Below are 19,015 nucleotides of genomic sequence, written 5' to 3'. Positions count from 1 at the left end.
CTCCGCTTCCCATCCGCCTCTGGGCTCCCGGGCTTCCAGGCTGGCTCCGCCTCTCGGGGCTGAGGGAGGATCCCAGCGGCCGGGTCGAGGGCGGTCCTGGGGGAGGCGGAGGTTGAGATCTGGAGGAAGTAGAGATTTGCCGCCACACGTTTGTAGCCTGTGGCCCAGGAGGAGAAGGTATCATGTGACTAACGGGCATTTTTTATTTTGTTGTCTATGCTGGCCTCCTGTCTCCCATAGCCTCCTGTGAGAGAGTGAGTAAGCGCGTAGGTGGTGGGGCTCGTAGTTAGAGGGAGGCCTCACTCTGCTCCGGTAGGCCCCCGGGAGCCATTGAAGCCGAGGGGGGGCAGTGTGTGTGTGTGTGTGTGTGTGTGTGTGTGTGTGAATGTGAATGAATGTTGCGTTGCGTGCACAGAATTTGAAAAAGCTGGATAAAGGAGGTATTGAGCGTAGATTTTGTTTTGTTTTTTTTTAACTCTGTTGAAGGAATTTTCCATTATGATGGTTTTCATTCTTCTATCCTTCATGTCCTCGCGAATTCTGCTGGCTGAGAAGCTACAGCGTATCCAGCCCATCACATCCAACCCAGTTCACAGCTATAGCTCATGTTGTTCTTTGGGTGTGTGGTATTTTGGCCCAAGTGCCAAAGCTCTGTGTATGGATTTTTTTTTGTATTCAGATACGTACACAGAATTTTTGTGCAGTATTATCTCATGTCCTTACGTGTTTGGACTAAATGACTTCCAGGGACCTTCCATGTCTGAGTCGGTGATCGTGTGTTATTGTTAATACATATCGATAAGTACATTGAGAAAGGCGTTACTTTTTGAGTAAACTAAACTTCCCTGTTTTAGCTTTTTCAATTTGGGGGTGAAACAAAAACATCTTGAAGTACATGAAAGACTTAACGTTTATATTGCTGAGGTTTAGCCTGATCCTACCCCTACCCCCAACTTCCTTGTTATTTTAAAGGTAGAAAACAGTAGCATAGCAAAGGACAATTAATGCATTTTTAACAAATAATTAAGGGCCTGCTTACTGTAAAATACTTTTAGGTAGTCTGGGGAAGATGATGGTGAATAAGACAGTCTTAGTCCAAAAAGAATGTATTACCTGTATGGGAGATGTACCCTGAAAGAAAGTAATTTGGGATTCAGAGGAGGGACAGATATAATCCAATAAAGGGATATAATAATAATACCAGACACTTTGCAATCATTGTCTTGATTGATCTTCAACAGCCATGAGAGGTAGGTGCCATTATTACCCCTATTTTACATGAGGAAGAATGTGTTGACAGAGAGGTATGTCAGTAAGTCAATATGTATGTATCATAAGAGCTTTCCAGGTGAAAAGACCAGCATAAATAAATGACATGGAGACAGGAAGGTAGACGATAAAAAGGGAAGAGGGAATAAGTTATTTTATCTAGAGCACTATGTACAGGTAAAGTTACAGAGGGTTTGGAAGTCTAATTTAAACTCTTTGAGGTCTCACTGCCTCACTTTTCTGTTTGTATCCCCAGTGCTCATAATGCTGGCTTGTAGCAGTCATCTATTAAAAATGCTCACTGGTTAATTGATAAAGAGCCAGATTAAGAAATTTAGATTTTATTCTGTAAGTAGTGGGGAGCTACTGTAAGTTTTTGAAAAATAGGATATGATCAGAACTAAGAAAGGAAAATTAATCTGAGATTGTATTATATATTGAAAGGGTGGTAGAAACTGAAGGTGGAAATACTACTTGAGATAGTGACTGTTTTGAGTGTTCTACAGGAATCCAAACTGTTCTTGTTTTTTCAAACATCAAGATTTATGGGGAAGATTTTTTTTTTAGCCATGGTTATTTTTATAGATTTCATTTAAATTTCAGTATTTTTCTCTGAGTCATGCTCTCTTTGTCTGTCAACTCTTCCCTTCACTTATTGTGAATTGATGATGACTAGGAGATGATGCAGTAGAAAGAATTTTGGATTTGGAGTCAATGGAGCTTTAGAAAATGCAAAAAGGGAAGGGAGTAAGCATTTATATAGGGCCTACTTTGTGTCAGACACTGTCCTAAGCACTTTACAAATATTATCTCATTTGATCCTCACAACAACCCTGGCAGGTACGTGGGGTTATGCTCATTTTACTGATGAGGAAACTCATGCAAATCGAAGTTAAGTTATTTTCTCACTAGTGTTTAAGGTTGAATTTGAACTCAAGTCTTCTTGACTTCAGGCTTAGCACTCTATCTGTTACTTAGCTGCCTAAGACAGAAGTTTATATAATCTAGGAAGAAGTATGATGTTAGTACCAATGAATACTATAAAATGAATTATATAAGAGAAAGGGAGAGATCACTTATAGTGGGGGTGTTCTGGGTAAACAGTTAAAGAAGGTGATGTTTTTTAATTGAGTTTTAAAAGAATAAGACTTTAACAAGTGGAGATGAAGGCGAGATTATTTCCAGGAGAGAGAAATATATTGAACTGAAAGTACAGAGGTAGGTAAATGCAATGGGAAAAAAAGGCATGTTTGGGAAAGGATAGGTAACCTAGATAGCTTTTAGAGGTAGTTAGATGGCACAGTGAGTCAGGAAGACCTTAGTTCAAATCCACTCTTAGATACTTACTAGTAATGTGACCCTGGGCAAGACACTTAACCCCAGTTTGCCTCAGTTTCCTCAACTGTAAAATGGGAATAGTAATAACGTCTGCCTTCCAGGGTTCTTGTAAGGATCAGATGAGGTAATATTTGTAAAATGGTTAGCAACAGTGCCTGGCACATAATTGACATTCGTTTCCTTCTTTTGGGTCACATAGCTAACTGGATAGTTGCATAGCTGAGAGGAGTGTGGAGATATGGGAAACAGGAGTAGGGCAAGGGCTAAGGTAAAGGCTAGGAGATGTGTCACAGTGAAGCATCAGACTCTCAAAACTCTTAAGATACCTTAGAGGTCCCTTGCATAGAGGAATAGGTCCTATGATTTCATTAATATGGGGAACTACTGAATGAGAAAACTTCTGCCAATGTTAGTTGAACCTTCTCTGCAATTTAGTCTTAGAGTTGCCCAAGACACCATCAAGTTAAGTGACTTGCCTAGGGTCACTAGGCTAGTATATGTCAGAGGTGGGGCTTGAACTTTGGTTTTTCTAGTTCTCAGGCCTGCTTTCTATCCCAGCACAACCACTTTTGTTTCTAGTGGAGTAGGAACTTAATAAATGCTTTACTAGTGAGTTGATTTTTTTAAAAAAAATTTTAGTGAGACAATTGGGGTTAAGTGACTTGCCCGTGGTTAAACAGCTAGAAAGTATTATGTGTCTGAGGCTGGATTTGAACTCAGGTCCTCCTGACTCTAGGATTGGTGCTCTATCCACTGCTCCACCTAGCTGCCCCTAGGTTGAGTTGATTAATGAATGGCAGGATGGTGTAGTACAGGGGTTGGCAAACTATGGGAGCTAATAATTTTTAAAATGCAAAAACCATTCTTGCTCCTGACCCACAGAAACAGTTGGATGTGACCCTTGGACTGTAGTTTACCAACCCCTGGTGAAGCAGATTGAGAACGGACCTCAGAGCCATGAAAACCTGGGTTCCCGTCTAGCCTCTGGCACCCTTTGACCATGGTACTCTGAGCTAATTACTCATTTCTCCGTGTATTGGGCAGCTCTTTAAGGTTGTAAGTTGCAGAGAAGGTGCCAATCTGCTTGGGGAGAGGGAGTTTCCATAACTAATAAAATCCCAGGTCCACTTCCTATTCTGAAAGAATATATCCCTATCATTTTATAGTATAGAAAATTGAGTTCCAAAAAGAAGAAGGGACTTCTTCATTACTCTTTTTTAGTTCACCTCCTATTTGTGTGACCATTCCTTCTCGGTCTCTTTTACAGGTTCATCGTTGATACCATGCTCCTTTTCTGTAGTTGTTATCTTGTTTTGTCCTAGGCTGTCTTCTCTCTCCCCACTCTCATTGATTGTATACATTTTCATGAATTATCTCTGTGCAAATGACTACCAAATCTGTATATCAAGTCTCTTGCTTAGTCTCCAATTCCACATCATCAGTTACTTGGAGGACATTTTAAACTGGATCTCCCATAGTCATCTCAAACTCAGTATGTCCAAAACAGAACTTATTATCTTTCCAATAAAATCCATCCCTTTCTCTATTGAGGTTACTACTATCCCTCTAGTCACCCAATTTCACAACCTATCAGTCTTCAAATCCTCATGTTCCCTCACAAGTTATGGTGATTTTACCTCTACTTTACCTCTTGTATCTGTAACCCTTCATCATCTCTCACCTAGACTGTTTCAAGCCTCCTGATTGATTTCCCTGCGTCAAGTCTCCTCCCAAACTAATCTCCACATACCTGCCAAAGTGATTTTCCTTAAGCACAGGTATAACCATGTCATTCTTCTATTAAATAAAATACAGTGGCTTCCTATTACTTCTAGGATCAGGGTGTTCAAGGAGGACTAGCATCTTTGGTGTAAGTGCTTGCTTGAGCCCTTTTCAGGGCTGCTCATCCACCTGTGGTATCCACCTGGCACTCAACTGTCACCTGTGGCTCCAAGAAGCTGTAACGTGTACAGTGGCCACATCCCAGTAAACCGGCTCAGCAGACGGTTAAGAATAACAGACCAGTCACAAACCTCTTGGTGAGTTAGGGGACTGTATATCCTAAGCATGTGAAGATTTCCTCTGGTGAAATGGGCAGATGAGAACAGTTTGTTCCAATGGCCATGAAGGCAGCTGAAGCAGACCCTGTGGAGCCCATAGAGCTTGGTCAGACATTGAAGACACCAAGGTCATCCACTGCATCTTTGGCCATCACCAGCTGTCCTGACTTTTGTCTTGCCACTATACTTAAGTGACTCTGGAAGAGTGAGTGAGGCTGATGACTTTGTGCAAGTCTACCTCACTTAAATCCAATTCATTCACAAGTCAAGTCACCTTGTGATGTTGTTGGTTCTCTTTGGGAAAAACAAAATAAAACAAAACAAAGGACAAACAACAATAGTGTTGCCACTCAAATATTGATTTAAAAACTTAAGTGCAAAGCACTAAGCCTGGTGGTGGTGGTGGTGGTGGTGGTGGGTGTGTGTGTGTGTGTGTGTGTGTGTGTGTGTAACATATTTATATGAAGATATGTCCCTATTCTACTGGAGTTTACAGTCTATTTGGGAAAATGGATGATATGTACCAAAAAAGTGATACAGAGGATATCTGCTATAGGGGTGAGGAGACAAATCATTTGCATTTAAGAGGAAGGATTTAAGATAAACCTTGAAGTGAATTTTGGTAGATGAATCAGAGTGGGAAATCATAGAAGGAGAATTCACAAGCTATATTCCAAGGCATAATAGGGGGTGATAAGGTGTGATTAGAGATAGTTACGTGGCTTAGAGGATAGAATGCTGGGCCTGGAGTCAGGAAGAGCTGAGTTAAAAATCCAGACTTAGATGCTTACTAGCCATGTAACCTTAGGTAAGTCATTTAACCTCTGTTTGCCTTAATCCACTGGAGAAGGAAATGGCAAACTACTCAAGTGTCTCTGCCAAGAAAACTCCACGGATAGTATTGATGTGTTATGGTCCATGGGGTCAGGAAGAGTCAAGCATGACTGAAGAACAATAACAATATGGTTTGATTAGAACCAAGGATTTGGTTTGATTAGAACCAAGGAAAAGTTATAAGTAATAGGAATTTAGGTTGAGGCTAGATTATGAAAAACCTTATAGGAAGATTATTCTTGTGGTGATGTATAATACAGATTGGAGTGGGGAAAGAATGGAGACAAGGAGAACAGTTGGGAAGCTTATGCTGTAGACTGGGTAAGTATTTGGAAAGTGGTATGGTATGGTGTGTGGTGTGATAGTAGGAGTAGGAAGAGGGAAAGATGTGAATGAAGAATCATCAAGACTTGAAGACTTTTTTGGGATATGGGAGGAAGATGATTGGATATGGAGAGGAAGACCTGGGAAAGATGGAAAAATAAAGATAATTGAGTGTCAGAGGAAACAGTGGTACTATTATAGAAAATAGAGAATCAGTATAGGTAGTTATTTGGCGGGGGCAGGCCAATGTGGGTCTAATTTTTTTATTTTAAACTTTATGAGTTCAAGACACAGAAATCTAAAAAAGACGTAGATATCCAAAAAAGAAGTTGGACATGTTTTAGAAACTCCATTTTTGTGATATGCTATCTTCTTATTATTTCCTATGTTCTCCCCAAACAGTTCTGCTTTTAAGAAGAATGAAGCAGTTGCCTGCAGCAACTGTTCGTCTCCTTTCAAGTTCTCAGGTGATCACTTCTGTGATCAGTGTCGTAAAAGAGCTAATAGAAAATTCATTGGATGCTGGTGCCACAAATATAGATGTTAAGCTGGTGAGTTTTCTTACCAATTAAAATAAACCAATGAAAGGCCAGAGCAGTTAGGAAGTTTTCTTTTTGCATGCTAATGAATTATTATTTGCACCCAAAAAACTGTCTCATTTAAGGAAGTGCATAGAATTCTAGACCTGCAGTCCAGACTTGAATTCAGATTACCCATTCAGCACTAATTTAGCTATGTGACTCTGAGCAAGTCACCTAACCTGTCATTCATTCATTCATCAAGCATTTATCAACCATGTCTTAAGTGACAGAGATTGTGATAAGTTCTAGGGATACAAAGACAAAAATGAAACAGTATCTGCCTTCAAGGAACTTCCATTCTATTTATTGGGTAGAAAACAATATGACCCATCACCCAGTCTGAAACTTAGTATTTGGCCCCAAGTTTCTCTCCTTGGCTCATGTACCCATCTGGAATACTCCAGAAAAACTTGTAAATAAACTCATTGTACAGCTCATGTCTAGGTTTGCCCAGATGTGAGTAACGAGGTTTTCAACATCCTTACTTGTAGAATACAGGTTTGTGGAACAGCCTTTATTCACCCACCACATAAAATTCATAGGATGCAAAGAACTCATAGGAACACACAAACAAATGCAGAAACATAAAATATTTATGTAGCCCATTAGACTCCCCAGGATGGGAAAGATACTTTGCAGAGTTATTGAGTGATCAATTCCACATTTGCTCTGGACCTGCAGTGTCTAAGCAGTATAACAATAGTAATAATAATTATTATTGTAATGATAGCTAGCATTTATATGGTGACTACTATGTGCCAGGCATTGTACTAAGCTCTTTACATATATCTTATCTTTATCCTCACAACAACTTTGGGGGGAGGTAGGTTCTATTATTATCTATGTTTTACAGTTGAGGAAACTTGAGGCAAACCAGGAAAAATGACTTGTCCAGGGTTACACAGCTAGTAAGTGTCTGAGGCCATATTTGACTTCAGGTCCTGCTGATTCCAGGCTCAGCATTCTGTCTGCTGCACCACCCAATTGCCACTTAGCCACTTGTGCAATCACTTGGAGGGTCGGGAAGGGCCAGCTCTTCTGGAGCCACATGATAAAGCTTCATATCTCTAGTTATAGGCACCACATTGGTGGTTCTCTTCCTTTCTGACTAGTATATTGTTGATTAAATCTACCTTTAGAAGTTCAGGGCCTTGTCACTTGAACTCAAGATTTCTCAAATGTGGAAATTTTTTGAATGCAAGATTGATTATTCATAGAGTAATCCCCTAAAATTGGAAAAGTCCACTCTCAGGAACATTAGTCTATAACTTCTACTGAGAAAATTAAGTAGGATGGACAGAAGGTGACCAGGAACTGGAAATCCAGGAATACTCTTCAGGCTAGCCATGTTCTGCAAATTAGCATTTTCTGCTCTTGGTGGAACATGAATAAGGAAGAAATTCCCTGTACCACTGTGGGCAAGTCACTTAATCCCAATTGCTTCACAAAAAAAAAAAGATGCCAAGTCTTATGGCTGCCTTTTTTAGGAAAGTTCTTTGAATAATCTCATGTCCTATAATCTTATTAAATTGTGATTGATCTTTTGTGATTGGAGGACCCATCATATTTATTTGGGTCTCTCCTGATCAACCCCTCTTTTCCTCAGCTGTCCTAGCAAATCAGATTGGGGTGCTTTGGGACTTTGTTGTTGATTAGTTGTTTCAGTTGTATCTGACTCTGTTAACCCTATTTGGGGTTTTCTTGACAAAGATACTGGAGTGCTTTGACATTTCCTTCTCCAGGTGATTTTACAGATGAGGAAACAGGCAAACAGGGTTAAGTGACTTGCCCAGGGTCACAAAGCTAGTAAGTGTCTGAGGCCAAATTAGAACTGAGGAGGAGGAGTCTTCCTAACTCTAAGACCAGCACACTATTTACTTCACCACCTAGCTGCCACTCTGGGCTTTGGAACACGTTCCATCTCCTCCATTCTATATAGTTCTGATTGTCCTCTTCTTGATTGCCTCCACCAATGCCTTATACTGAGTATCAGCAATGTCAGTTTGGCATAGTTCTCAGATACTCCCTTTTGTAGGGCTGAGACTTCATAACTAACAATAGTCAAAATAATAGCTAACATTTACATGGCACTTACTGTGTGCCAGGTGCTGTGCTAAGTACTTTACAATTTTTATCTCATTTGATCCTCACAACAACTTTGGGGGGTAGGTGCTATTATTCCCATTTTGCAGTTGAGGAAACTGAGGCAAATAGAGTTTAAGTGACTTGCCCAGGGCCACAGCTAATAAATGTATGAGATAGGATTTGAACTTAGGTCTTCCTGATTCCACATGATCTATCCACTGTGCCACTAGCTACCCGTAACTAGTGTCCTCAAAGATTATACTTCCCACCTTGATACTTAGTTATACATATTCAATAAGGAAACATTTTGCAATTTCTATAGGATACCACTTGCCTGGTCATTTTAAATGTCCTCATTCTAAATTAGGAAAGAAAAGGAAAACCATTTATAAAAGTAAAATAAACATCTACAGTAGCAAAATAGATAAAAGGAAATAAACAAACTTTCTGAATCTGAGTTTCTCCATTTAAAAAATAGAGATAACAGTACCTTTAATACCTACCGTACCAGGATCATTGTGAATCTCAAATGACATTGTCTTTTAAATTAGTAATTTGTTAATAGTTTCAAATTCAGGTTCTAGTTATCAATAGATTTCTGCTATTGGTAGATTACCTTTTAGAATATTACATGGGGGCAGCTAGGTGGCGCAGTGGATAGAGAGCACCAGCCCTGGATTCAGGAGGACCTGAGTTCAAATGCGGCCTCAGACACATAACACTTACTAGCTGTGTGACCCTGGGCAAGTCACTTAACCCCATTGCCTAGCCAAAAAAAAAAAAAAACCCAAACAGAATATTACATGAATACAATTTTGATTTTGCTTCATGGGAGACTTATGAAATTTTAAAACCATGATGATGATTTCCAAAAAAGGTACTTTGAAGGGAAAATGGTTATTAAAATTGCACTGAATACAATTACTTGAAAGAAAGCTGATATGGGAATAACTTGTGTTTAGAAACAATTAAAGTACTAGTAGTTATTATATGTATAAAGTGATTCAGAAGACATTTTCTTTAGTGTGGTTTATAACAAGAGACAAAATAACCTGAAAACAGAAATTTGTTATTTATTATTTGATTTCCCCACACTTCACCTATAAAAATGTGCATTATTTAGTTATGTTTGCTGTGCTTGCTGAATTAGAAACTCAGTAATCAGTCAAATAGTTTTTCATAACTTTTTATCCTTTGTAGGAAAATTATGGATTTGATAAGATAGAAGTCCGAGACAATGGTGATGGGATCAAAGCTATTGATGCACCTGTGATGGCAGTAAAGCACTATACCTCAAAAATAAACAGTCATGAAGACCTTGAAAACTTGACAACTTATGGTTTTCGTGGGGAAGCCTTAGGGTCGATTTGTTGTATAGCTGAGGTAAGATAAGATATTTTATTGATATTTTTCCTGTAATTCTTGATGTCTGTGTCCTGAAATTCATATTTCTTATTTGTGAACTTGAATCCCTTTTTCTTGCATTTGTTTAAAGTTGACAAATAGTCTTTTACCTTTGGGTTTGTTCTTTTTCTGTATGATATTCCAGTTAAGTCTCTATTCATTTTCAGTGCCGCTGAGTAATTAATAAATTTGCTTGCTAGATGGCAGCACTATACTTGGTCTTTTTTACTTTAGAGATACAGAAGCAATGTGACATTTCCTTTTTTTTAACTGTCGATATAATTTATGTATGACGAGTTTTCTTCTTACAATAACTGACTGTTTTTTTGTTTAAGCATGTAAGATTCTAATTTAATTTAAGCCTATAAGATTTAGTTTAATTAAGCCTATAAGTTTACTTTTCATTTGCATTTTTGAAACACTCAGTAAACTTGAAATATGAATAGCTAAAGTTAAGTTTACTATTCAGAATTAAGAAATAAGAGAAAGACTTTATCCATTAATCATTTTAATAAAGACAACTGATATTTTCTTATAAGTAGCTATGATTTGTATAATGTATTGTTAAACTAGTTGAAATATTGTGGAATATATTAGAAGATTCTGTAACATCTATTTTCCTAAAAATTTTTAGAAATAACACAGAAGTTTTCATTGTACCATGGTGCCTTAACCTGGTTTATTTTATTATTGTCTTTAAGAAAGCATCAATTACTAATAAAATAGCAGCTTTGATATTTAGAATCAACCTTTTCAGAAAAAAAAATTACAGCTTATTGAATGCCTGCTATATGCAAGGTAGTACATGAATTTCTTTATGAATAAAGTTGTATTACTGTTAACAAAGGTGAAAATGGAATAAGAAAATTGTGACCTATTCAAGGATGTGTATTCTCTTGTCTGTGTCAAAGGGGCGTGGGAAGAGAACAAGCATTTATTAAATGTCTACTGTGTAGCAGACACTATGCAAAGTGCTTTACAAATATTATCTCATTTGATTCTCATAACAACCTGGGAGGTAGGTAGTTTTTTTAGCCCCATTTTACTGTTGTGGAAACTGAAACATACAGAGCTTAAGTGATTTTCTCAGGGTCACACAGCTAGTAAGTGTTTGAGGCAAAATTTGAACTCGGGTCTTTTTTTCATATCCCCAGCTTATCACAATACCTGAAACAGGGTGAGTACTTAATAAATGCTTATCGACTAACTGACTTACGGTGGTGAAAATAGACATCCTTGATTTTGAATGAATGAGTGAATGAAAAAGCATTTATTAAATACATACGTGCAAAGCATTGTACTAAGCACTGAGGACATAAATAGGTAAAATAGTCTTTGCTGTTGAGAAGCTGACATTCTGATTGGGGGAGACAATGCGTTTAGGAGGTTTTAACTAGGCAGTTAGGTGGTACAATTGATCGAGCATTAGGCCTACAGTCAGAAAGATTCATCTTCCTGAGTTCAAATGTGGCTCAGACACTTAGTAGCTGTGTGACCCTGGGCAGGTCAGTTAACCTTGTTGGCCATGTTTACCTATAAAATGAGCACCAGGCTTGGAGTGAGGAAGCTCCATGTTCAAATCTGGCCTCATTTACTTATTGGCTGGGTGACCCTGGGCAAGTCACTTAACCCTGTTTCTTTCAGTTTTCTCATCTGTAAAATGAGCTGGAGAAGGAAATGACAAACCGCTCCAGTACTGGCAACTAGGCAGCTCAGTGGATAGAGCACTGGGCTTGGAATCAGAAGACTCATCCTCATGAGTTTAAATCTGGCCTTGGATACTCCCTAGAATCGTGACCCTGAATAAGTCACTTAACCCTGTTTGCTTCAGTTTCCCTATAAACTGAATTAGAGAAGGAAATGGCAAACCACTCCTGTATCTTTGCCAAAAAAACTCCAAACAGAGTCACAAAGAGTTGGATATGACTGGACAACCACAAAAATAAGCTGCAAGTCAGACAGAAAGGTCAGGGGGAGACTTCCAGTCAGGGTAGCAGAGGTAACAGAATAGCCCAATTACAATACAGAGTCAGCAAAGATTGAAAAAGAGCATCAGATCAAATAATAATTTTAAAAATGGCAGCGGGGGGGGCGGGAATTGCACAAAGCATTTTCATCCAGCCCATGATGGCACAGAGCAACAGTCTAAAGACTGCAGAGAATAAGGTATGGGTGTAGCTAGAAGTGCTGGGGAGAGAACAGTACTTGGAGGCTTTTTTTTGTAATTTTTGTATTAATTTATTTTGATTTAGCAATAATCACTTCCATATGCTTTTGAGTTTAAAATTTTTCTCCCTCTTCCTCCCCACCACCCTCCCCAAGATGGCGCACAGTCTGATGTAGGCTATATGTTTACATTCCTATTAAACATATTTTCACATTAGTGATGTTGTAAGTAAAAATTAAAACCAATAGGAGGAACCATCAGAAAGAGGAAACAAAACTCAACAGAAGAGAAAAAAATAGCAATTCAACTTCTATAGTTCTTTCTTTGGATGTGGATAGCATTTTCCATCACGAGGCCTCTGGAGATGTCTTAGATCTTTGTATTGCTGGGAAGGGTTAAGTTTATCAATATTAGTCATCACACAATGTGGCTGTTACTGTGTACAGCATTCTTTTTGTTCTGCTAGTACTTGGAGGCTTTTTAAGGTGCTTCAGGGAAACTGGGAACTTCTAGCAGCATTGTGTACCAGGAACAAGAAAACTTGATTCCTTACTGTAGAATGCTTTAGTAAAGAAACCCCTGGAGTAAGCTCCCTTGAAGGCTCTGACTCATATGTATCAGGAGTCAGAATACAGGGCCATAGGACCTGTTCACAGATAATCACAACTCTAATGAGGAAGTTCCTCAGGAGCAGGAAGATCTCAGAGCTTCAGAAAAGAAGCCCCAGGACAGTCAAATATCAGCAGGGCTGTGAACTAGTGGTTAGAACTGAAACTGGTAAATTACATATCAAGAGGGCAGTGATGAGTCTGCACCACTAGGATCTCTGAAAGTTTCACAGCACACTGACCAAACACTTTTACATTCTTGAAGATCTCAAAGCTCTGTAGTTAGAAGACTCAAGGCAAGTTTAAGATTTCTAGGACTTTGTTCACTAACACCAGTGAATGTGAAGGCCAGCAGGAGACATACATATCCATAATCATGGTGGTGGATGCTGTGTTATATCCAAGAGTGCTAGATCAGTCAAAGCCAGGCTGTAACAAAAAGTGACAATCATTAAAGCTGGTAATAAGGAGAACACAACTGATAATAAAGCAATTTCATGTATGTAACACATAGACCAAGAAGAAGAAAATTATTTCATAGCAACTGCTATGAATTCCTGGAAAAGATAAAGATTTTTTTGAAAAGGATATTATGAAGTAAATGAGAACTCTAGAAGAAAGAATTGGAAAGAATAAAAAATTTTATTCTTGGTACAAAACTTTACAAAAATAACTGACTTCTGAAAATTAGAGTGGACCAAAGAGAAATCATTGACTTCTTGAGGCAACAGAAATACTAGAACAAAACCAAAAGAGAAGGGAAAAAAAAAAGAGGAAGAATATGTAAGGTATCTCTTCAAAAAACAACTATACTAAAAAACAGGTCAAGGAGAGAGATCTAAAAATTATCTAATCAAAAATCATTACTACAAAATCCTAGACACTGTATTTCAAGAAATCTTGAAAAAAGAAAACAACTCAGAGGTTAGAGTCAAAATGCAGAAGAAAAGTAGAACCTATTGATTACCTCCTGAAAGAAAACCCAAAATGAAAACTCTCACAAACATCATAGGCAAAGCCTAGAGCTTCCTGGTCAAAGAAATACTGCAAGCAGACAGAAAGAGTTCAAGTACTAAATAACCTTAGTCAGGATTACACAATAATATAACTTACGCAGTAAAACTCGAGGAAGAAAATCCTTCAGGGAGGAAAAAAAAGAGAACCTTTAATGAAAGTCCCTAGAGGACTTCCAAGCATTCCTAATGAAAATACCAGAGTTGAACAGAAACTTTGAAATACAAACACAGGAGTTAGGAGCGTACTAGAAAGGTACATTGATTTGAACATCTGAAAGGGGATATACAATGAGGACCAGAGGCAGCTAGGTGGATATCAGTAGATACTGGGCCTGGAGTCAGGATCTATCCATATTCCTTTCCACTGTAAAACCTCTTTCACGCCTCATTTATGTGATATAATTTATTGATTTCTACCTCTACTTCTCCCTTTCCCCTTCTCCCAGTGTCTTCCTCTTTCTCACTCATTAATTTATTTTTTTAGATATCACCCCATCATATTCAACTGATACTTGTGCCCTTTGTCTGTGTATCTCCTTCTGACTGCCCTAATAACAAGAAAGTCCTTGGGAGTTACAAGTGTCATCTTCCCTGGTTGAGGGTAACCAACAGGCCTCAAGCCTGAGTTCAAATCCAGCCTCACATATTTACTAGGTGTATGACCCTGGGCAAGTCATTTAACCTTTGTTTGCCTTAATCCACTGGAGCAGTAAATGGCAATTCACTCAAGTATGTTTTTCTTTTTTTTTTTTTTTCGGTGAGGCAAATGGGGTTAAGTGACTTGTCCAGAGTCACATAGCTAGTGAGTGTTATGTATCTGAGGCTATATTTGAACTCAGGTCCTCCTGACTGCAGGGCTGGTGCTCTATCCACTGTGCCACCTAGCTGCCCCCTCACTCAAGTATCTTTGCCAGGAAAACTCCATGGACAGTATTGGCATGCTGTGGTCTCTGGGGTCCTGAAGAGTCAGACATGACAGAACAACAATACAATGAAGAAGTATTTGCATGAGGGAAGACAGCACAACAAAAGGGAGCTGAAAAGCCTGGGGAGGAAGGTACTTGGCACAGATCTATAGTTTTGAAAGACAACAATAGAACCAGGAGAAAATGGAAGCTCCCAGAGGAATACATTAATGAGAGAAGAGGGATAGGCCTTGCAAAGGAGTATTTCACAGGGTATACAGGCCTTTTTTTCCCCTTCAGAAACAAAGGTCCATCTTTTTAATACCTGCATTCTACTGATAATGTCTTATGGCTTTGAGGCGGGGAACAGTACAGCCTTTAAAATTAAAAATTAATATTACTTGGCAGAACGTAGAGGGGTGGATGGTAGCCATAAGCAAGCTATAACATAACAAATAACTAGGAAAACGACCTTAGTAAAGGTGATCCATCATTGTGTAGCAAGAGGAAGAAGGTAAGAGAGGTGGACTTTATTATTCTCAGAATGTGAGGAGAAAGGAAGGCTTCCACTGTGTTAAGTGGACTCCTCATGGAAAACCTATAAGGACATGAACAAGAGTTACAAAGGACGGGCAGGCATGGATGGGTTGTATTTTTATTTTTAGAGGTAATATCCAAATAATGAAATACCATATTTATTTGAGTAAAAATGTGCTATTTTAAATATATATATATAAAATATTTTATTTTCCCCAATTAATATATAAAAATTATTTTAAGCATTTAATTTTCAAAATTTTTGAGTCACAAATTCTCTTCCTCCCTCTTTTACCTCCCACCTTCCTTGAGAAGGTAAACAATTTAATATAGGTTATACATGTGCAGTCATGCAAAACATTTCCATATTAGTCAGGTTGTGAAAGAAAACACAGACAAAAAAGACCAAGAAAAATAAAGTTTAAAAAAAAAGTGTGTTTTGATTTTCATTCAGACTCTATCAGTTCTTTCTCTGGAGATGGATGTCATTTTTCATTGTAAGTCCTTCAGAATTGTCTTGGATCATTGTATTCCTGAGAATAGCGAAGTCATTCACAGTTGATTATCATACAATATTGCTGTTACTGTGTATAGTGTTCTTGGTTCTGCTTATTTCACTTTGCATCAGTTCATGTCTATATTTCCAGGTTGTTCTGAAATCTTCCTGCTCGTCATTTCTTATAGCACAACAGTATTCCATCACTATTCCATCCAGTTGTGCCATAACTTGTTCAGCCACTCCCCAGCTGATGGGCATGCCTTCAATTTCCAATTCTTTTGCCACCACAAAAAGAGCTGCTATAAATATTTTTGTGCACGTAGGTCATTTTCCTTTTTTATTTTTTTATCTCTTTGGAATACAGATCTAGTCATGGTATTGTTTGGTCAAAGGGTATGCATGACTGTAAAGCCCTTTGAGCATAGTTCCAAATTTTGCTTTCCAGAATGGTTGAATCAGTTCATAACTCCACCAACAGTGCATTTGTGTCTCAATTTTCCTATATCCCTCCAACATTTGTCATTTTCCTTTTCAGTCACATTAGCCAAAATGATAGGTGTGGCATGGTACCTCAGAGTTATTTTCTTTTGCAATTCTCAAATCAGTAGTGATTCAGAGCATTTTTTTTATGACTATAATAGCTTTGATTACTTTGTCTGAAAACTGCCTATTCATATCCTTTGACCATTTATCATTAGAGGAATGGCTCTTATTTTTGCAAATCTGACTCAGTTCTCTGTATATTTGAGAAGTGAGGCCTTTATCAAAAACTTGCTATAAGAATTTTTTCACAGTTATGATTGCTATGTATTTCTCTCCATCCTACATTCCCCGCATTTATCCTACTCTCTGTCCTTTCAACCTGTCCATCCTCAAAAGTGTTTTCCTTCTGACTACTGCCTCTCTCAATCCACTCTCCCTTTTATCAGGCCCCTCTCTTCCATTAACCCCTTCTCTTCTTACTTTTCTGTAAAATAAGATAGATTTCTATACGCAACTCAGTGTGTATATGTTTCAATTTTTGAACCAATTCTGATGGGAGTAAGGTTCAAGCACTCCTTCCCATCTATCCATCTTCCTTTCCACTGTAAAATCTCTTTCACACCTCATTTATGTGATATAATTTACTGGTTTCTATCTCTCCCTTTCCTCTTCTCCCAGTGTCTTCCTCTTTCTCATTCATTAATTTATCTTTTTAGACATCACCCCATTATATTCAACTGATACCTGCACCCTTTGTCTATGTATCTCCTTCTGACTGCCCTAATAACGAGAAAATCCTTAGGAGTTACAAGTATCATCTTCTCTGGTTGAGGGTAGCCGATGGGCCTCAAGCATTTGATAATTTTCCATGGTAGAATGGGCAGATGAAAGCAATTGTTCCAGTGCCACAAAGAGCCCTTATAGTCTGATCACACATCTGAGATGCCAAAGTCATCCACTGCATCCCAGGCCATCACCAGTCATCTTGACTTTTGTCTTGCAACTGTATTTCAATAACTCTGGAAGAAAGAGTGAGGCTGATGACTTTGTGCAGCTCTGCCTCACCTAAATCAATTCACATGCAAATCAGGACCACTCTGTGAAGTCATTGGTACTCTTTGAAAATGAAGAATGAACAACAGTTCTCTTCCCATGTAGGAATGTAAATAGTTCAACCTTATTGAATCCTTTATGATTTCTCTTTCCTCTTTACCTTTTTATGCTTCTCTTGAATCTTGTATTTGAAAGTCAAATTTTCTATTTAGCTCTGAGCTTTTCATCCTCTATTTCATTGAATATCTGTTTTTCCCCTTAAAGGATTGTACTCCATTTTGCGTGGTAGGTGATTCTTGGTTGTAATGCTAGCTAGCTCCTTTGCCCTCCAGAATATCATATTCCAAGCCTTCTGATCCTTTAATGTAGAAGCCATTAACTCTTGTGTTATCCTAACTGTGGCTCCATGATATTTAAATTGCTTGCAGTATTTTCAGTTATTGCAATAATTGGTTGCTTACAATATTTTCTCCTTGACTTGGAAGCTCTGAAATTTGACTATGATATTCCTGGGAGTCTTCATTTTGGGATCTCTTTCAGGAGGTGATCATTGGATTTTTTTCTTTTTTGTTTTATCCTCTGGTTATAAAATATTGGGGCAATTTTTCTTCATAATTTCTTGAAAGATATCTAGGCTGTTTTTTGGATCATGGGTTCAGGTAGTCCAATAATTCTTAAATTATCTCTTCTTGATGTGTTTTCCAAGTCAATTGTTTTTCTAATGAAATATTTCACATTTTCTTCTATTTTTTCATTCTTTTCATTTTGTTTTGTTGTTTCTTGATGTCTCATGGGCAGCTAGGCGGTGCAATGGATAGAGCACCAGGTCTGAAGTCAGAAATACCTGAGTTCAAATCCAGCCTCAGATACTTCCTAGCTGTGTGACTTTGGACAAGTAAGTCACTTAACCCTGTTTGTCTCAGTTCCTCATCTATAAAATGAGCTAGAGAAGGAAATGGCAAACTACTCCATTATGTTTGCCAAGAAAATCCCAAATGGAGTCACGAAGAGTTGGACTCAACTAAAATGACTCAACAACATCAACAATGGACACAATTGAAATGGCTCAACAACTACAGCAACAATGATATATCATGGAGTGAATAGCTTCAACTTGCCTAATTCTAATTTTTAAAGAATTATTTTCTTCCATGAGTCTTTGTTCCTCTTTTTCCATTTGGCCAGTTTTACTTTTTAAGGAGTTCTCTTTTTCAGTGAATTTTTGTACGTCTTTTTCCATTTGGCCAATTCTGCTTTTTAAGATATTTTTCTCTTCATTGAATTTTTAAGCTGTTATTTTTTTCAGTACTTTTTTTTGGTACCTCATCACCAAGCTGTTGACTCTTTTTTCATGAGTTTCTTGGATCACTCTCATTTCTTTTCCCAGTTTTTCCTCTACCTCTCTTACTTGATTTCTAAAATCTTTTTTGAACTTTTCCAGGAATTCTTTTTGGGTCTCATACCAATTCATATTTTTCTTGAATCTTTGAGTATAGGAGTTTTATTATCTTCTGAGTTTGTGTTTTGATCTTCTTTGTCACCATAGTAACTTTCTGTGGTCAGGTTCTTTTATTGTTGTTTGCTCATTTCTCCAGCCTCTTTAATGACTTTGAATTTTATGTTAAATTTGGGCTTTGTTCCTAGGGTGAAGGGAGCATTATGCCAAGCTTCAGATTTTTTGTGAAGCTGTTTTCAGAGTTCTTGGGTTCTGTAAGTTTTCAGTTCTAAGATGGTATGATCCTAAGGGGAGATGTGTTTACTGCTGTCCTGGCCTATGCTGTAGTCTGAGTGACCAAAAACAGTCTTTTCTACCCTTGAGCTATAACCAGCATTTTCCCATGCTAGCGTTCCT

General features: G+C 38.1%; 1 protein-coding gene across 1 annotated transcript in view; it reads left to right on the top strand.

Annotated features, from left to right (window-relative positions):
* Window positions 1–67: 67 nt before the first annotated feature.
* The window catches only part of PMS1 (PMS1 homolog 1, mismatch repair system component), a 109,430-nt gene continuing 90,482 nt past the window's right edge, over window positions 68–19,015 (top strand). Inside the window, 3 exon segments of the mRNA XM_020993536.2 lie at window positions 68–177; window positions 6,228–6,376; window positions 9,692–9,874. Of these exon segments, the coding sequence (XP_020849195.1) occupies window positions 6,245–6,376; window positions 9,692–9,874 (315 nt within the window). The 5' untranslated portion in view covers window positions 68–177; window positions 6,228–6,244.

Source organism: Phascolarctos cinereus, unplaced genomic scaffold, assembly GCF_003287225.1.
Source record: "Phascolarctos cinereus isolate Bilbo 61053 unplaced genomic scaffold, phaCin_HiC Scaffold_726;HRSCAF=1367, whole genome shotgun sequence".
NCBI classification, from domain to species: domain Eukaryota; kingdom Metazoa; phylum Chordata; class Mammalia; order Diprotodontia; family Phascolarctidae; genus Phascolarctos; species Phascolarctos cinereus.
This window is presented reverse-complemented; position numbering and strand designations above follow the sequence as displayed.